The sequence below is a fragment of the Chelonia mydas genome, chromosome 6 (assembly GCF_015237465.2).
Source record: "Chelonia mydas isolate rCheMyd1 chromosome 6, rCheMyd1.pri.v2, whole genome shotgun sequence".
NCBI classification, from domain to species: Eukaryota; Metazoa; Chordata; order Testudines; family Cheloniidae; genus Chelonia; species Chelonia mydas.
In genome coordinates, this window is record NC_051246.2 from 14,502,489 (window position 1) to 14,517,139 (window position 14,651).

Consider the following 14,651-nt stretch of genomic DNA (forward strand, 5'->3'; position numbering starts at 1 on the left):
GCAGAGGGTGGGTGGGCACATCTGCAGGCAGACCCAGGGGTAGAGCCAGCCTCACCCCCAGCCAAGGAACAGTCTTACCAGGGCACAGCGCCCCCACCAGGGAGCTATCCCACCAGAGCAGTGCCCCCACCCCCAGCCAGGCAGCCGACCCCCCCACCCAGCCTGCACTGCCCCATGACTGACTCTCAGACTTGCACACAGTCTCCATTTCCCAAGATTGAATCATTATTTAAAAAACTGTATAGAAATCACCACTCTCCCATCATTCAGTGCATCCGGCCCAGCCCCGGGCCTGGCCCCTGGCCCCGGGCCCCTCGCCCAGCTCCAGCCTCAGCGGAACCGCTTCTCCTCCCACACGTACAGCTTCCCCGCAGGCACCTTCCGGAAAAACAGGCTGTTGCCTCGGCTCATGTTCCCCTGTACGGAGAGGAGAGGAGAGGAGAGGAGACGAGAGGGCTGTCAGGGTGGCCTGCCCTGCTTCCCTCTGCCTGCCACCCAGGCAGGGCACCCAGGGCCCAGTCTGCCAGCCCTCCTACCCACGCCGCAGGGCCAGCACGCCCCAGCCCTTTTATAACCCCCACCCTGTGATGAGTGCCAGGCACGGCTTCCCCACACACGCCGTCCCCACACTAGGGGGCTGGGGTGAGGCTGGGACGTACCTCCTTGAGCAGCTGGCTCCAGCAGTCTAACCAGGAGGAGTAGTTGGGTGCGTAGGGGGGGAGGCCACCAGCCAGCCTGCAAGAGAGGAGAGGGGGGAGGGAGTGGCAGTGAGAGACAGCCCTGCTCCGAGCCTGCAAACGGCCCCGCCAAGGCCTCTGCAGCAGCCAGTCGCCCGGGGGCGGCAGCTGGGTCGCCCCCTGCCGGCCACCCCACCGCAGCCTGTTCCCAGAGCCCTCCCTGGCCTCCCCAGCACCACTTCCTGTCTGAGCCCTTCTGAGCCACGTAGCTTTAACAGGGCCCCGAGCCAGGCAGCTCAGCCAGGCCCCAAGACCCCCAGTTGCCCCCCGTCCATTCCCCCACGGCCAGAGCTTCCTGCCCATGCCCCCAACACTACAGAGGGGCAGACGGGCACCAGGAGAGCAGCCTTTCTCCTGGGGCCAGAGCCGATGCTCCCTAGTGAGATGGCCAAGGGCCGCAGCTGATTCAGGAGTGCAGACCTCCCCCACCCCACCAAGTCCCAGCTGCTCCTGCAGGGCGGACAGGGACGCACCCGAACAGGCTCAGGTCTATTCTGGGAGGCTGCAACCTGCGATTTCGCTCCTGGCAAGCAGCCGAGGGTGACACGGGAGGGGAGGTGCTGCAGGGCCATGGCCAGGGAGCCCAAGAGCCTCCCAAGCATCTGGGGAAGAGGGGAGCCACAGGAGCCTGTGTGACAGACAGGGAGTGAGCTGTGAGCGCAGCCAGGACTAGCTGCACGTCAGGCTGGGGCCGGGGGAGGGACGGACGGACGACACACACACACACACACAGATGGGGCCGGAGCCCAGGATCGCTGCTCTGCCAGCTGCAGCAGGGAGGGATGATCTGTCCCCCCGTCCCACTCTGCTGTCGAGTCGCTAGGCCCAGAGGTGTTTCACGGGGGGGGTGACTCTGCAGGTGTGGGGTGATCTGTTCCCAGCACCAGCCCCAGCAGAGCTGCAGCTACCCTGGGGGAAGGTGCCTCTCCCTGGCATGGCTCCTTTCCCTTCCCAGACCCGTGGATGCGCCGTTACCCCGGTCTGACAGTGGACACACAGGGGCTTTTGCCACTTTCACTCACTGCTCCAGCTCAGCTTCCCTGGGGGATGGGCTCCAGCTCAAAGCAGGAGGTTCAGCGCCCTTCAGCTCTGGCTAGCCGTGCTCTCCCTCCAACGGTCCAGTCCCTCTTTGAACCTCCCTCAGCTCCCTCCAGTGGCAGTGAGTTCCACAGGCCCCTCACATATTGAGGGAAAAGCCACCTCCTTGTATCTGAACGTCGCAGCCTTCAGCGTCCCCAGCCACCCACCCGGTGCCATGTCTGGGCTGGGCAGAGCCCTCTCGCCTGCCGGTGCCAGCTGTTCACATTCCACACCAGCGACTCTGCTCCCCCCGAAGGGCCGGAACATCGTCATGGGAGCTCAGTTGGGAAGCCTGGCTCTGGATTCCCAGAGCAAACCCTATAGGATGTGTGGGGGGAGATGCTGCGTTTCCCTGCCTCCTGTACAGGAGCCGCTGCGTCCCCCGCTCCTCAGGGCTGGAGCAGGCGCCCTCGCGTTGCAGGGGGAGGGTGCAGCTGGCTCAGGACGGCGTGCGGGGCACTCACCCACAGTTGTTAATGGCCATCAGGTTGGAGACGAGCACGAAGGGGTACGTCAGCATACTGGCGAAGAACTGCAGGCACGAGAGATGGACCACAGTTAGCAGGGCAGGGTGCTGGCTTCGCAGCCCCGCCTGGAGCCCCCCAGCCCCAGGAGCACAAGGAATGGAGAGGGAGGGTATCTCAGCGGGGCCCTGGCCCAGAAAGGGAGCTCGCTGGCACTCACTGACTCACTCCTGGGAGAGGAGGTCTTTGTCCTTCCCTTCCCAGGTCACCAGAGAGCACATGGTCTGAGCCAGGCAGCAGTGCCTGCTCGGGACAGACATGGGCTGGACGGGTAGGGCAGTGGGCACAACATGCCCAAGGGGAGGGGGCCAGCTGGGCAGAGCCCCCCGGGCGGGGCCAGGCCAAGGTGCACCAGAGGGTGGAGAGTTCACCCACCATGAAGCACCAGCTAGTGATTTAGACTCACATGAGGGCACCAACCTCACCCCCCCATGGTTCCCTCCCACCCCAGGGCAGCTCTGTGGGGCTACCCTTGCCCCCCACCCCCAAGAGGAGAGTAGGGGTTACACACGCACTCCAGTGACAGCCTGTGAGTAGCTCTTCATCTCGCTCATGGTGGAGACCTAGAGAGGAAAGGAACCGCATTGAACAAGGAGACCCTGCGCCCTGCCACAGCCCAGCCCCTCCATCCCCAGACACAGGGGGCTGCCTCTGTCCCGATTCCCCGCACCGAGTCTGCACGCTGGGCTCCGCCAGGGCCTGAAACCCAAACCACCCCCACGCGGGTCGCGGCCACTGCTAGGACAGGCTCCCCGGCCCGGTGCTGGGAGGGCCGCACACAAAGGGGAGCGCAGGCCAGACCCAGCAGAGATGGGACCTTCCCATGCTGAGCGGGTCACCTCCCAGTGCCCCCCGAACTCCGTTTGCCTCCAGGCCCCACACCCTGGGCAGCCACCAGGGCGATGCTGCAGGGGCCTACCCCGTTCTCCAGTGCATAGGTATTGATGAGGTAGGCCAGCATGTTACAGAGCCACAGCGACAGCACGTCGCCCAGCAGCCGGGGAAAGAGCCCCCTGAAAGAAACACAGCAGGTGAGTGAGCAGAGGGTGCCCCCCGGGCCGAGGCTGGCAGGAGCCTCCTCCAGCACAAGGGGCAGCCCCTCTCTTGCAGGGATAAGCTGGGCCCCACCCCACAATCCTGGGCGAGTCTCCCCACGGACAGCATGTGGGGCCTGCGGCACAGCGAGATTCAGGGACTTGCCCTAACTTCCTCGCCAGCAGGGGGAGACTGGGAGACCCCGGGGCTGTGACGCAGGGCCCAGAAACAGCAGTGGCCAGAGGAGGAGCTGGGACGAAAATTCATGGCCCCTTCCTCTGAGCCACAGGGTGGAGCCTGGCCAGCAGAGTCCCTGCTGCTTTCCCTGACAAGCTGGATGGGCCCCCGCCTCCCAAGGGCACCTGCCCCCACTCCCACCTCCCAAGGGCGCCCTCCCCCCACTCCCACCCCCGCAGGGCGCCCTCCCCCACCTCCCAAGGGCACCCTCCCCGTTCCCACCCCCGCAGGGCACACACCCCCGCCTCCCAAGGGCGCCCTCCCTTTTCCCACCCCCGCAGGGCGCACACCCCCGCCTCCCAAGGGCGCCCTCCCCCCGTTCCCGCCCCCGCAGGGCACACACACCCGCCTCCCAGGGGCTCCCACTGCCTCCTGGCTGCAGGACTCACGCAAAGAAGCCCAGGATGCCCTCTTCCCGGTAGATGGTGACGAAGGGGCTGAAGATGCCACTGGGCCGACAAGAGACAGAGGAGAGAAATGCTGTCACATGTGGCTCCCGAGGGAAGGGACTGCGGGTTACCATGTCCTCAACTGTCCCCTGCCAGCCACCCATGTGCCAACCCCTCCTCCCCCCCCAGACCACACCAGCTACCCACTCCCCTGGCAGCGCCTGCAGGACCCCTGGACCCAACCCCTCTCACTGGGCCCTTACCTGTACTTGGTCTCCCTGCCAATGAACTGCACCATGCATCTCAGCGTGATCACTGCGGGCAGAGCCAGACACAGCAGGGTCAGCATGGGGGAGCCGGGCTGCACCCCCGCCACCCCAGTTCTGTGGGGTCCGACACGGCACACCGGGAACCTTGGCCCTCTGAACTCAGGGCATCAGCACGGGGTCACAGGCCCCAGCACCAAGGGTTCACAAGTTCACTCAGCCGGGAGCTCTGCTGAGGATCGGCTGGGTCCTGAATTGTACCCAGCCCATTACCCCAGCACTGGTCTCCACGGGTGGATCCCACGGAGCAGGGCTGGGCGTGAGCCCCACCCAACCACCCCCACAGCGCTGGGGACCTACCGTGGAAGGGATGGGTGACTAGCGTTGCAGCAGAACGGGCAACCATCTCTCGGGAAGTCTGCAACAGACACAGGCCATTAGGGCTCAGCCAGGACACGTGCGCAGCGGAGAGCAAACAAGGAGGGGAAGGGCCGCGGCAGAGGTGGCCCTGGGGTGGTGGGAGAGGGGCGGCAGAAGGCAGGGCAGTGGGGGGCTGGTGGAAATGCTGCGGGGGAGCCGCTTGGGGGCAGCCGAGTCTCAGCACTCCCAGGCTGCCTGCTATGGGAGGTGCCAGGAGCCAACTCTCCACAGCACACATGCCACTGGCACATGGCCAAAGCCAACACAGCCCATCGGCGACTGGACGCCTAGCTCTAGGAGCAAGCCTGGGTCTCTGCCCCACACAGCCAGATGCGCCTGGAGTGCAGCAGGAGGCAGTACATTTTTTCATGGTTTGTGTGTATAAAAACATCTGTATTTTCCACAGTATGCATCCGATGAAGTGAGCTGTAGCTCATGAAAGCTTATGCTCAAATAAATTGGTTAGTCTCTAAGATGCCACAAGTCCTCCTGTTCTTTTTGTCTGGTAGTTGTGCTCAAGACAGGGATTAGCCTTATAAGAAGGCTTATGTAGAATCTTAGGACTGGAAGAGACCTCGAGAGGTCATCTAGTCCAGTCCCCTGCACTCAAGGCAGGACTAAGTATTATCTAGACCATCCCCGACAGGTGTTTGTCTAACCTACTCTTAAAAATCTCCAATGATGGAGATTCCACAGCCTCCCTAGGCAATTTATTCCAGTGCTTAACCAGTTAGGAAGTTTTTCCTAATGTCCAACCTAAGCTTCCCTTGCTGCAATTTAAGCCCATTGCTTTGTGTCCTGTCTTCAGCGGTTAAGAACAATTTTCTCCCTCCTCCTTGTAACAACCTTTTATGTACTTGAAAACAGTTATGTCCCCCCTCAGTCTTCTCTTTTCCAGAATGAAAAAATTGGATTTGTTTAATCTTCCCTCATAGGTCATGTTTTCTAGACTTTTCATCATTTTCATCTGGACTTTCTCCAATTTGTTCACATCCTTCCTGAAATGTGGTGCCCAGAATTAGACAATACTCCAGTTGAGGCCTAATCAGCACAGAGTAGAGTGTAAGAATTGCTTCTCATGTCTTGCTTACAACACTCCTGTTAATACATCCCAGACTGATGCCTGCTTTTTTTGCAACAGTGTTACCACAGTTGACCTATATTTAGCTTGTGATCCACTATGACCCCCAGATCCATTTCTGCAGTACTCCTTCCTAGGCCTTCATTTCCTATTCCGTATGTGTGCAACTGATTGTTCCTTCCTAAGTGGAGTACTTTGCATTTGTCCTTATTGAATTTCATCCTGTTTACCTCAGACCATTTCTCCAGTTTGTCCAGATCATTTTGAATTATAATCCTATCCTCCAAAGCACTTGGAACCCCTCCCAGCTTGGTATCGTCCGCAAACTTTATAAGTGTCCTCTCTATGCCATTATCTAAATCATTGATGAAGATACTGAATAGAACCAGACCTAGAACTGATCCCTGAAAAACCCCATTTGTTATGCCTTTCCAGCATGACTGTGACTGATAACTACTCTCTGGGAACGGTTTTCCAACCAGTTATTCACCCACCTTATAGTAAGTAGCTCCATCTAGGTTGCATTTCCCTAGTTTGTTTATGAGAAGGTCATGGGAGACAGTATCAAAAACTTTACTAACAGCGAGACAGACCATTTTGACCACTTCTCGCCATCCACAAGGTTTGTTACGCTGTCAAAGAAAGCTATCAGGTTGGTTTGACATGATTTGCTCTTGACAAATCCATGCTGACTGTTACTTATCACCTTATTTTCTTCTAGATGTTTGCAAACTGATTACTTAATTATTTGCTCCATTATCTTTCCAGGTACAAAAGTTAAGCTGACTGGTCTGTAATTCCCTGGGTTGTCCTTATTTCTCTTTTTATAGATGGGCACTATAATTGCCCTTTTCCAGTCTTCCATGACTTTTCAAAGATAAATCGCTAATGGCTCAGATAGCTCCTCAGTCAGCTCCTTGAGTATTCTAAGATGCATTTCATCAGGTCCTGGTGACTTGAAGACATCTAACTTGTCTAAGTAAGTTTTAACTAGTTCTTTCCTGATTTTAGCTTCTGATCCTACCTCATTTTCACTGGCATTCACTACGTTAGACGTCCAGTCACCACCAGCCTTCTTGGTGAAACCCAAAACAAAGAAGTCATTAAGCACCTCTGCCATTTCTACATTTTCTGTTATTGTTCCCCCCCCTCCCCCCCATTGAGTAATGGGCCTACTCTGTCCTTGGTCTTCCTCTTGCTTCTAATGTATTTGTAGAAGGTTTTCTTGTTACCCTTTATGTCTCTAGCTAGTTTGATTTCGTTTTATGCCTTGGCCTTTCTAATAGTGCCCCAACATTCTTGTGTTATTTGTTTATTTTCATCCTTTGTAATTTGACCTAGTTTCCACTTTTTGTAGGACTCTTTTTGAGTTTCAGATCATTGAAGATCTCCTGGGTAAGCCAGGGTGGTCTCTTGCCATACTTCCTGTCTTTCCTATGCAGTGGGATAGTTTGCTCTTGTGCCCTTAATAACATCTCTTTGAAAAACTGCCAACTGTCTTCAGTTGTTTTTCCTCTTAGACTTGCTTCCCATAGGATCTTACCTGCCCACTCCCTGAGTTTGCTAAAGTCTGCCTTCGTGAAATCCATTGTCTTTATTTTGCTGTTCTCCCTCCTACCATTCCTTATCATTTCATGATCACTTTCACAAAAGCTGCCTTCCACTTTCAATTTGTCAACCAGTTTCTCCGTTTGTCAAAATCAAATCTAGAACAGCCCCCCCCAGTAGCTTTCTCCATCTTCTGAGATAAAAAAATTGTCTCCAATACATTCCAAGAACTTGTTGGATAATCTGTGTCATTTTCCCAACAGATGTCGGAGTAGTTGAGGTCCCCTATCACCACCAAGTCCTGGGCTTTGGATGATTTTGTTAAGTTTTAAAAAAGCCTCAACCATCTCTTCTTCCTCGTTAGGTGGTCTGCAGTAGACCCCTACCATGACATCACCCTTGTTTTTCACCCCTTTTATCCTTACCCAGAGACTTTCAACAAGTCTATTTCCATCTCAACCTCAGTCCAAATGTATACTTTTTAATATATAAGGCAACTCCTCCTCCCTTTTTTCCCTGCCTGTCCTTCCTGAGCAAGCTGTATCCTTCTATACCAATATTCCAGCCATGCGTATTATCCCACCAAGTCTCTGTGATACCAACTATGTCACAGTTGTGTTTATTTACTAGCATTTCAAGTTCTTCCTGATTATTCCCCATACTTCTCGCATTAATATACAGACATCTAAGATACTGATTTGATACTTCCCCCCAGTTCTGTCTTGCCTCTCTCTTATCCCTGCTATAACACTTGCTCCTCCCAAATTCCAAAATGTAGTGTTTAGACTCTATGAAACGCTTATACAATGCTGCCTATGTTCGTCTCACTTGTAGTGTCTGTATTCCAGGTGGCAAGGAAATAGGTAAGTTTTGCTTTAGAACTCTGAAAACGTTCACCCTGAACTTGTGAACTCAAGCCCGGGAATTGTCCCCCGCCCAACCACAAGGACTAGCAAAATCAGATGGGCCATCAAGGATTCATAGGACTGGTTAATGGCCCTATCGCACCTGGGAAATGCCAGGTGCAAGGAAGCTCGTCCTGTGGGCTTGGGAGCTGAATGAAGGAAATAAGACAAAGCCACAGGAAAATTTCCCCCCTTTTTTGGCTGTTTGAACTCTGAAGGGCCAGGGACTCTAAACTGAAGCCAGAGATCACCAGGGGCTGCCCGGAAAGACACTTTGAATTGTTGCTCATTACAGCTCTGTCATTCTTGGGATTCAGATGGTAACTCAATGGTGTGTACATTTGCTTGCTTTAACCTGTACAAAACTCTCATTCCTTTTTCCTAGTTAATAAACCTTTAGATAGATTATTACAGGACTGGCTACAGGCATTGTCTTTGACGTAAGACCCAGGGTGCCAACTGATCTAGGATAAGTGACTGGTCCCTTGGGACTGGAAGCAACGTGAATGTGGTGTGATTTTTGGAGTAAGTGACCACGTATCACTAAGTCCAGCTTGCCTGCATGGCAAGACAGGCTGGAGAGTCTAATGGGACTGTCTGTGACTCCATAGTCAGACAGTTACAGGGATCCAGGAATTCACATTTGATGAAATCTAATTCTAGCACACACTCCCAGCCTGGGGTGGCTGCCCCATTTCTGACAGTCTGCCTTGAGGTAGGCACTCATGGACGTGAACCCTCCAGACAGCGCGACACCCACTTCACCCCAGAGGGATCCAGCTCCAGCAACGGAGGATCCGCGAGCCCCACATGCTGCCCTGGCCACTAAGTTCCCTTGGGCATGGGCCTTCGCTCACCTCCTTGATGACCTGCTCCCACGAGGACACGGGCTCCTTAAGGCTGGCCCCAGGCTCCTGCGGAGAGGGCATGAGAGAGGTTGAGGTAGGAGAGCTCCCCCCTACCCACCCCCCAAATGACATTGCCCCCTCCCACAGAGCCAGCATGGAGAGCAGCAGGCCCTGCCTTGGTCCCCTTTGTTATTCGATATTCCCAGTGCAGTAGCATCTAAAAGCCATTCAGTCCAGGCCCACCCTGCAGCTCGCTGGGCCCATCCACCCAGCCCCCACCTCCCTGACCACACCAGGCTTTGTATGAGTGGACATCTCCCAACCCCCTGTGCTCCTGACAGGGCACATTCCTACCACCTCCCCTTTCCCCAGGGCAGGGCAGAGCTTGGAGAGGTGCCTACAAGGGAAAGGACCCAGAAACCAGCTCCAACGTACCTCCTCCTGGTCAGCTTCCTGGTACCGCTAGGGAGCAAGGGGACAGAGTTAGCACAGCAAAGGCCACTGGGATATGGAGGTGTCGTTGGGCCCAGGCAGCCAGGGAGGGGTGCACAAGCACCAGGGCTTCACTGCCCCTCGGCTGCCTGGGTAGGCCGGGCTGAGTCAGAATGTTATGGGGACTGACAGCAAGTGGCCTCCAACACTCCCATAGGGGAAGACAGCCCCGGGACCCACTAGAAACCACAGCGAGCCCTGAGAGAGGAGCTGACACCCTGCTGGGCCAGAACTCAGCCCCCCGGACGCCTCGTCTGTGTGGAGCAAGAGCACAAGGGACGCCCTTTGGACCTGGACAATTACCCAACCCCCTCATGGTGGGGCCAGTTGCAGCCGTGCAGACAGCCTGGGGCAGCAGCCTCTCGCAAGGGGCTTGCTACGGCCTTCCAGCCCCGCCCGGCGTACCTGTAACACCTGGCCGTGCACGATGGTGCCGATGGCGCCTGAGCAGAGTCTGGGAGTCAACCCTTTGAAGAGTCCGGCTCTTCCGTCTATCTTCATAATGTGCTTAGCTGTGAAACACCACAAGTATGAGGGGCGCCGACCCCACTGCCCCAGCCGATTTTAAAGGACATTTCCTTGCTGTGTGATTAAAGGAACAGGAGTTGTTCCTTCACGTGTAACTGCCAGGCCCTGGCCCTCCCCGTGAGCCCTCAGAGAGGCAGGCTTCCAGCACGGGGGCTACAGCGGTCATGGGGACATCCTCTGTGGGCCAGCCACAAAGGGGACTTGACACATGCTTTGCCAGCAGGGCGCACAGCAGCAGAACGTGGTGGGGAGGCGGGTAGCATATGACTTCGCGATAGGCTAACCAAGGCACATATGTTTGGGACATTCATTCTGATAGGCAGTGGGTCTGCAATGTTAGAGACCAGGACTCTAGTCCCAGCCCTTCATGAAATGACTTTGTGCAGCTTTGTGACCAATGCCTTTGTTAGGAGAGGGCTAATGCTTGTCCGCCTGCTAGGGACAGGGTACGAGATCATGGTCAGTGAGATAAGGGCTGTGAAGTGCATAGAAATACAGACAGCTGTGAGTAGAAGTGAGATTTGAACTCCTGTCCCCTGGTTCCCGGCTCAGCGCACTCTCTGCAGGGCAACAGGGTATCTGGAGGTGAAATCAGACTCCTTCTCTCAGAACACACCAGCCTTGGTGGCACAGCCCAAGGGTGGCATCCCCCCAGGAAATCCAGAACAACAGAGAGGTTTGCCTCACTCCCCAGGCACAGAGGGCTCCCCCATATTTACACCAGTAACTACAACCCTCACCCTTTGGGGCTTCCTTTCCTGCCCCATCCCCAAATCCACATACATGCCAGAGACAGGGACTCACCATATGCAAAGAGTCCCGGTAGCTGGTAAACCTGTCGCCCAAATATATTTCTGCCCAGGGTCGGAGGAAGCGGCTCATATCCCACCTTCAAAACAAACAGACAGTCTGCAGCAATCTGCCCATGGGCCGTATCAAAGCCTGGTGATTTTCTGGTGCCTCCTTCCGGCCCGGGACTGTCAGTGCCCTGCAGCTAATTGAAGGGTTCAGAAGCCAAAGACGCTATATTTAGTGGTGGACCCAAATGCCTCCACAGTCTGCCAGTGGGAGGGATTCAGCTTGGCCTCGGGGTTAACCCCTTGGCAGCGAGACACTGGGAGACCGCGAGCCCCGGTGGCTGCCCTTTAGAATTGTACAGGAGAGTCACAAATACGTTCAATTATTTTCCCCCAAAGAAAATTAAGGACCAAGCCGGAATTAAATCATCTCCCATCTCTGGGCAATACCCTTCCCCAACACCCCCACTCCCTGGCCCGCTTCCTCCAGCGCACAGCATACCACCCTCGTTCATTCCATCTTCCCAGAGTAGGTGGCAAGTCCCTCTGGCCAGGGACCCGGTATCTGTGAAGGGCCCTGCACACTTCTGGAGCTCTCACTTATCCTTGGTACCCAGACACTGGATTAGATACAACGCTGCTGAGGGTGGGGCGCCTGCCAGACACAGAACGAGCTGGTGCATGACCCTGACAAGCGTGGGTCATGCCCAGCAATCTGGCTTGCAGGCAGCTCTGCTGACCTCCCAGCTGCTCCTTGGGTCACAAATGGGTTTCGCTTTACAACAATTTCAAGGGGTTTCTCCACTGGCACTCGCATGCCCTGCAGACCTAGAGTAAGATACTTCCATCAGGCCACTGTCTGGGAATACAGGGGACCGCCCTGGGGGCTCAAGGGTTAAATGCTCTCCTGCCGCTGGAATGTCGCCTCTTTCCAGCCAATGGTGGCCCAAGACGGCTCCTACCCTGGGCTGAGACCTGACAGCCAGCCAGTGTCACCAGGTAAAGCACAAGGGAGCTGGGCAGCTCTACAGAGCACAAGACCAGAGGAGAGAGCGGCAGAAAGTGACCCAGCCACTCTGGGGGGAGCCTGAACGATCGGGTGCCCAAGGCAGATGCCCACGGACCCAATGAAATTCGCTATGTGGCTAGTGCTGGTGACCTTGTTGTCACAGTCTGCCCATGAGGCTCAACGCAGCAGGCGAGGGAGACGCAGCCTTCTGGAGCTGGGTCTCACTCTGTGGTGTTACCGGCAGAGACTGCGGACCCCGCTGTTCGCTCTCAACCTGTATGGGTGCTACTGTGGAACCGGGGGCTCCGGGACACCCCGAGACGCAGTGGACCAGTGTTGCTTCCTCCATGACTGCTGCTACCGCCACGCCAGGGTCTCCTTAGAGTGCCGGGGGAGAGTGAAGTGGCAGCCCTATGAGTTTGCGTGTAGCCCATCGGGGACGGAGTGCCGCTCTCAGAGCGTCTGCGGCAGGATGGCCTGTGAGTGCGACAGGCAGTTTGCTGAGTGTCTGACAGCAGCAAAGCCCAGAAAGAGGCATTTCTTCTACAATAGGAGAGAGCTATGTACCGGTCCCAAGGGCTCCTGCCCGGCCACCTTCCCCAGCAAGGCCGATATCCTGCACTGGAGAAAGACGCCTTCCCCGCCGCCTCCTGGGAGTGGCTCCCCAAGCAAGGACTCTGCCTTGGGAGCGAGGGACAGAAACCCCTCCCTGTGACTGAGTGGATTCTGCTTCATGGGGCTGTGCGGAGCTCTCCTGGTCCCTGGGTTTCTGTGCCGCGGTTTCCCCCTCTCTAGGAGTAAATGGTTTCAGCAACTGCTGGGTGCTCTCACTGTGACCTGAGCAAACCGGGGATCATGGACGGGTGGAGGTGGGGGGCAGGAGAGAGTCGTGGTAGCTTCAAAGGGGGGGCAGTTATGGACTCTGCCTGGGTACTCTGGGATCAGTGGCTCTGGCATTCTCAAGGCTCCGTATGGGAGGCAGCTGCGGGGAGCTGAGTCCTGGGTCTGGATAATTTCTGTCGCAGCCCGCGCCCCCCGGCCGTGCTAGGCGCTGCACAGACATGCCGGCTGGCAGGGAGAGCACAGAACGGGGCTCCTCCCCGGGCTGGGAGTGGGCACCGGGGCCTGCACAGCCGGCAGGGACCTGCCGCACGGATCGGCCCGGGGCTGCTCGGCAGGGCAGCGTCCCTCCCGGCCCCGACTGGCTGCTCGGACTTTGAACCCCCGGGGCTGGGCGGAGGCTTGGCGGCGCCGCTGGTGGCCGGCCACGGACCGCGCAGCCCCGGGGGCTGGGGCGCCGGCCCGGGGAGCGGCGGAGCAGAGGCTGGGGCGGGCCAAGCGCCCCGCGGAGTCACCGCCCGGCGCGGACCGGCCCAGCCGCGCCCTGCCCCGGGCAGCTCGGCGCGCGGCGGCGGCGGGCGGGGAGTCGCTGCGCGGGGGGGGGCGGGGGGCAGCCCGGGGGGCGGGGTCCCGGCCCGCTCTCACCTGCACCAGCACCTTGACGTACATGAGCGGCTGGGAGAGCGCGGTGAGGCCGGAGCCCAGCAGCACCTGCGAGGCCGTGTCCGCCATGCCGAGCCGAGCCGGGTACGTCACCGCGCCGTTCCCACGTGACCGGCACCGAAAAGGGCAAAAGGGTGGACGGCCACTTCCGGGTACCGTTTCTTCCACTTCCGGTCCCCCCGCCCCATCGGCCATCGTCATTTCCTGCTTTCTTAAATGCTCCAATCGGGGCTTTCGGAGGCGGGGCGGACACCTCGGAATGACGCGGGGGGGCGGGGCTCCCAGCGCGGTCGAGCGGGACTGACGGGGGAAGAGGGGCCTGGCGGCTCCGGTCTGCCGCGTAGCGGGGATAAGCTGGGCTCCCTGCCCGCCCTGGCTCCGCGCGGCTCCCAGGAGCAGCGGCACGTCCCCGCTCCGGCTCGCAGGTGTAGGGGCGGCCAGGGGGCTCCGCGCGCTGCCCCCGCCCAAGCGCCGGCCCTGCAGCTCCCATTGGTCGGGAACCGCGGCCAATGGGAGCTGCGGGGGCGGTGCCTGCAGGCGGGGCAGCGCACAGAGCCGCCTGGCCCTACCTCCACATTATAGAGCCGGAGGCTAAGCGCTGCCCAGAGCCTACCGCCCGACCCCCTCCCGCGCCCTAACCCCTGCCCTAGCCCTGATCCCTCTCCCGTCCTCTGAAGCCCTAGCCCCAGCCTGGAGCACCCTCCTGCACCCCAAATTCCTCATCCCCAGCCCCACACCAGAGCCAGCACCCCAAGCTGGAGCCTTCCCCCCCCCCCCCGCATGCCAATCCCCAGCCCGGAGCCCTCTCCTGCACCCCAAACCCCTCATTCCCGGACCCACCCCGGAGCCAGCACCCCCAGTCAGAGCCTTCATCCCCTCAGAGAAGGGGCGGGGCAGGGCAGGGGGCGGGGCAAGGGTGTTTGTTTTGTGCAAGTAGAAAGTTGGCAATCCTACTCGCTGTGTTAGAACAATGGACGGGCGCCACCCAATGACACCAGGAGTCCTGTCTCCCAGGCCCCTGCTCTAGCCACTAGTCCCCACTCCCCTCCCAGAGCTAGGGATAGAGCCAAAACTTCCTGATCCCCAACTTTCTACTGCCCTCTTAGCAACACTTATATAAACAAAGCCTGTGTCACATCCCTCTCTAGTGGCCTGGCCACATAACCACTAACAGTGTCTCCTTCAGCGGGGGGGAGAGTCCCTGCAGGGGCATTAGAAGGTCCCTGCTTCCTTCTTGACTGGTGACCCATTG

The 14,651-nt window shown here is 58.0% G+C and overlaps 1 protein-coding gene across 5 annotated transcripts; it reads right to left on the reverse strand.

Annotated features, from left to right (window-relative positions):
* Positions 1 to 203: 203 nt before the first annotated feature.
* Positions 204 to 13,874, reverse strand: MTCH2 (mitochondrial carrier 2). 5 transcript variants are annotated; one of them, XM_037899264.2, is made up of 14 exons: positions 13,382 to 13,509; positions 12,171 to 12,373; positions 10,895 to 10,979; positions 9,968 to 10,074; positions 9,506 to 9,532; positions 9,080 to 9,136; positions 4,629 to 4,686; positions 4,266 to 4,317; positions 4,003 to 4,062; positions 3,261 to 3,354; positions 2,857 to 2,904; positions 2,282 to 2,349; positions 660 to 735; positions 204 to 417 (listed from the first exon to the last, which is right to left on the reverse strand). In XM_037899264.2, exons 2-14 carry the CDS (start codon positions 12,243 to 12,245, stop codon positions 331 to 333), a joined length of 894 nt encoding a protein of 297 aa, XP_037755192.1. In that variant the 5' UTR covers positions 12,246 to 12,373; positions 13,382 to 13,509; the 3' UTR covers positions 204 to 330. The 5 variants fall into 5 exon arrangements, with proteins under 5 accessions (XP_037755192.1, XP_037755191.1, XP_037755190.2 ...); XM_037899263.2 differs by having other exon boundaries at positions 12,135 to 12,373; XM_037899262.2 differs by lacking the exon at positions 12,171 to 12,373 and having other exon boundaries at positions 13,382 to 13,874.
* Positions 13,875 to 14,651: the final 777 nt, after the last annotated feature.